General features: G+C 37.1%; 1 protein-coding gene across 2 annotated transcripts in view; it reads left to right on the top strand.

The window, feature by feature from the left end:
• LOC101511671 (protein LAZ1) overlaps positions 1 to 3,561 on the top strand; it is a 9,048-nt gene extending 5,487 nt beyond the window's left edge. For both annotated transcript variants that reach the window (XM_073369031.1, XM_004500632.4), the window contains exon 6: positions 2,757 to 3,561. In XM_073369031.1, coding sequence (XP_073225132.1) covers positions 2,757 to 3,110 — 354 coding nt within the window. In that variant the 3' untranslated portion in view covers positions 3,111 to 3,561. The remainder of the gene's footprint in view (positions 1 to 2,756) is intronic.
• The last annotated feature ends 465 nt before the right edge of the window (positions 3,562 to 4,026 follow it).

Below are 4,026 nucleotides of genomic sequence, written 5' to 3'. Positions count from 1 at the left end.
TATATATATATATATATATATATTAGATTACTAAACAACCAAACCCTATTAGTACTCATATATAACTAAATCCCTATTAGTACTCCTATTCAACTAAATCCCGATACTTGTGGGATATTAAACAGAAACAAATTTTGACACTCCAACACAAACTACCAATCCTCTAGAAATTAGAGAGTCTGTTCTGTCTCAACCTAAACCAACATAAAACAACCGAATGACCATCCTATTGTCATCCTGATCCCCATAGCGGCCAGCAGCCGTTCCACGCCACACCACCGTGATTGCGCCTCTATTAGCCGTGGTTGACTACCTAGGGTGTGACCTTTGTCTGAATAAACAAGTTCTTTCCTAGGAGACCCTGTAATATACGTTAAGATCCGAAGCACAACACTCCAATGGTTATCATAAGGTGAGTTTAGAAAATGAAATATTTGATCTGGTCATAGTGAGAGATAATTTAATTTCCCAACTAATCTCTTTATCTTCCAGAGATAGGATACAACTCTCCCTAATTCTATAGAAGCTTCACATTGAGGTCCATAGGAGTATCAGCCGGTTTACAATATGTTGTGGCATGTGTAGACAATTGTGGCACGTTCCTTGGCATTGTCACTTCTCAAAATTCAATTTGTCTTCCCAGATTAGGTCTTTATCTCTAAGCAAAAGGTCTAAAATGCAACAAATAGTTCTAAATGGTCCTTTAAAAATGTAATTCAAGTGTATTTCGAGAAATCATCAATGAATGTGACATAATAACTATATTCCAAAATACAAGGCAGAAGACTAGGTCTCAAACATCCAAATGAACAATATCAAAGGGGGACATGGATTTTTTATTGACATTACTAGGAAAGGACATTTTAACATGTTTGCCAAACTGATAAGACTCACAATCCAAAGACTTCAAATATAAAAGACGAGGAACCAACAACTTTAATTTATCAAGGCTTGAATGTCCCAAACAATGATGAATTAGTTTTGGAGATGCAGAAATTGTGCATAGAGTGTATGGAGGTTATAAAGACCTCGTGATTTAGATCTTGTTCCAATCGTTTGTCCCGTACTTTGGTCTTGTATAGAAAAGGAGTTAGAGGTAAATGTTATGGAACAATTGAGAGAGCGAGTGAGTTGGCTAATTGAAATCAAATTAAAAGGGCAGCCAAGTACACATAAGACAAAATTTAGAAACAAGTATGGAAGGAGTGGAGTTTGACCAATACCAGTAGCTTGTGTCTTAGAACCTTTTGCAAGGGTAATGTCGTGAGGTTTTGGTAGGTGACAAATTAGAGATAAAGGGATATATTACTAGCTATATGATCAGAAGCACCATAATCTAAAATCCAAGATCCTATCTCAAAGGTGTGACCAACAACCAGAAAATCCAAAACAGAGCAGCAACTCGCCAAATATGAGAAAGAAGATGCACAAAAAACCAAAATATGGATGTTGAAACTAAAGACCTAAGCGCCAGATAGAGCCAAAACAGGAAGAGGAGAGACCAGCGATCATAACAGAGCAAACACTGTCCGAAACGGCCACTGGGAAGTTGGCGCGTTGCTCCCACGTGCCAGAGATTACATGCGGCTGTGGTGTGTGGGAGGGTGTGGATGAGTTCCCAGAGATGGCATTTTGACAACACACAAATCAGAGCTGTTTGAGACTAATGGCAGGTGGTGTTACGGTGATGGCTCCGGCGGAAGTTTTGACGCCTGAAGCAGTTCTGCGGTGGCTTCGACTTATATGCATCACCAGACTTAATAGACAGAAGGTCAGCACCCTTGGCTGCTGAAACCCTTACAGAAGTTTAGCAGAAGAAAAGTAGGAGGAATGAAAGAGAGCTCTGGTACAACCTGAATAATTTAGAGTGAATAACTTATATATCACAATGAGGTTGTACAAGAGAATCTCTTCAAGAAGGGAAAAATAGAAAACTAAGGAAACACTATCAACGATAATAAATAGTAGAGAATAGTTATATTTATGACTATAATCAACATAATGTTTTCAAACCTTCGAAATACAAGCATATTTTTCTGCAGGAAAAGAAAATGAAAAATTGTTTCAGATGATATGGTAGCTATTTATTTATTTAAACATGTTTGTATGGATCATTCTCTAATGTTTGCCGTTTTTAAGTTGTTAAACTGGAGTCCACAGTAAACCGTCCATGTAGTGTGTCAGCATGTAGATGTAGCTGTGCTGTGCTCTCTATTGAAACTTGATTTAGATGCACACTAAATATGTGTGCATAAACTTAATTTTTTAATTTTTTTCATGACTTAATATCTGTTGTTGTCAATTACTGTATTTTGTACCTGGAAAATTTGTCAATTGAGTCTTTAAGATAACAACAAATAAAACAAATATTTATATTTTTACAACAATCGCATATAATTTAGCCTTACATTACAATGGTGTAACACTAGTTTATTATTTCTTAAAAGAAAATATTTGTAGGAATAGAAAAACGATGGATACTAGGTGATGAGATCTTGGATAATTTTAAGGATAATGGAGACATAAAGTGTGGTGCAATTATCTAAAATAATTTTTTTTATATGTTCACTTATACAGTTTTTGCCCTATACCCATTATTACTTTATTTTCCAAACAGAGCTATAAAAGGACTTATTGGGAACCTTCAAGACAACAATAGATTGAAAACTGTCCACAATTATCTTTTTTCACTGCACTTCATACTAATCTCAAATCCTCATAATTTTTTATTTACCTCTCTTTTTTTTATCATTCAGATTGTGAAAGATGTGAAGTTCACGGTCCATCAAGCAGTGGAGCCTGTGGAAAAGGGGATCACTAGATTCAATGAAAAACTATTTAGGATATCCCAAAACATTAAAAAGCATGACAAGGACAAAAGAAGGATCAAGGATGATAGTTGCATCGCATCATCACCTGCAAGGAGGGTGATTCGGGGAATTGACGACCCTCTCTTGAATGGGAGTGTCAGCGATAGTGCGATGTTGAGGGGAAAGAAGCACCGTCGGAAATCTGGATCTATGAGTGGAGAGAGTGGTGGGGAAAGCAGTAGTGATCAAACCTATGGGGGCTATCAGGTTAGGGGCCATAGGTGGGTTACCAAAGAGTAATGAATGCTTTAGGAGACAGCTTGTGTTAATTTGGCGAAGTTGCTAGATTCTGCCGGTTCATGTACCTGGCACAAAGCTGTGATGTATTTAGTGGGAGGAATTGTTTGTTATGTGGAGTCAGGCTGGCTTTTATAACATGCTCGGTGCTAAGAGCTCAGTTGAAATTTTTTGTATCACTTCCCGTCAGATGAAATCACGATGTTCCTGTGCCATTGCTATACTGGGTCTTCTTTTATCTGTAGAGAGGTTTCTTCTGGCAGCTGCTAACAGCTACAAAACAAGAAATTTCCAACAGTTGCTAGAATAAGCCACCTATTTGTCGGGGAGAATATTGTGTGCTACTGGAGCTGTTTAGTATTTTTAATTTGAATGTGAATGTTAGTTTTATACGGTTATATACATCAATATTTAGAGGAATAAACAAGCATAGTTAATACTTTTTTTAAAGGCAGATGAATTTTATTTATATAACATATATCTTACTAGGACAAGTCATGGCAAGTAAGAAAAGGAAACACCACAAACAGACAGGTTCATTACAATATATATCTTAAAGTGTAGTATCACATACTATTTTGCAACACCCACCAACATAATATATAATGTGCCCAACCCAATGGAGCCTTGCCAAAAGTCACAATCACCTTGAGCTTAAAGTACTAAGCTTACTGCCACATAACCAAATTAATATTAGTGTCATGCTTCACATTGTGCATCTTGAGACAAAGACTGCAGCATTTATAACAAATCAATTGGTAGTAAAAGTCACCCACAACCTCGTCCCTTTATCGGCATAGATCTGCAACCGTGCAATCAAATGCTTTAGTAGAATTGGCCCTTCAGCCACATATACGCGCACTAGCAGATCTGTATTGACTACCTCCTCAACCCACGCACCTTTTTAATATCTCAAGCT

This window comes from Cicer arietinum, chromosome 5, assembly GCF_000331145.2.
Source record: "Cicer arietinum cultivar CDC Frontier isolate Library 1 chromosome 5, Cicar.CDCFrontier_v2.0, whole genome shotgun sequence".
Taxonomy (NCBI): Eukaryota; Viridiplantae; Streptophyta; class Magnoliopsida; order Fabales; family Fabaceae; genus Cicer; species Cicer arietinum.
This window is presented reverse-complemented; position numbering and strand designations above follow the sequence as displayed.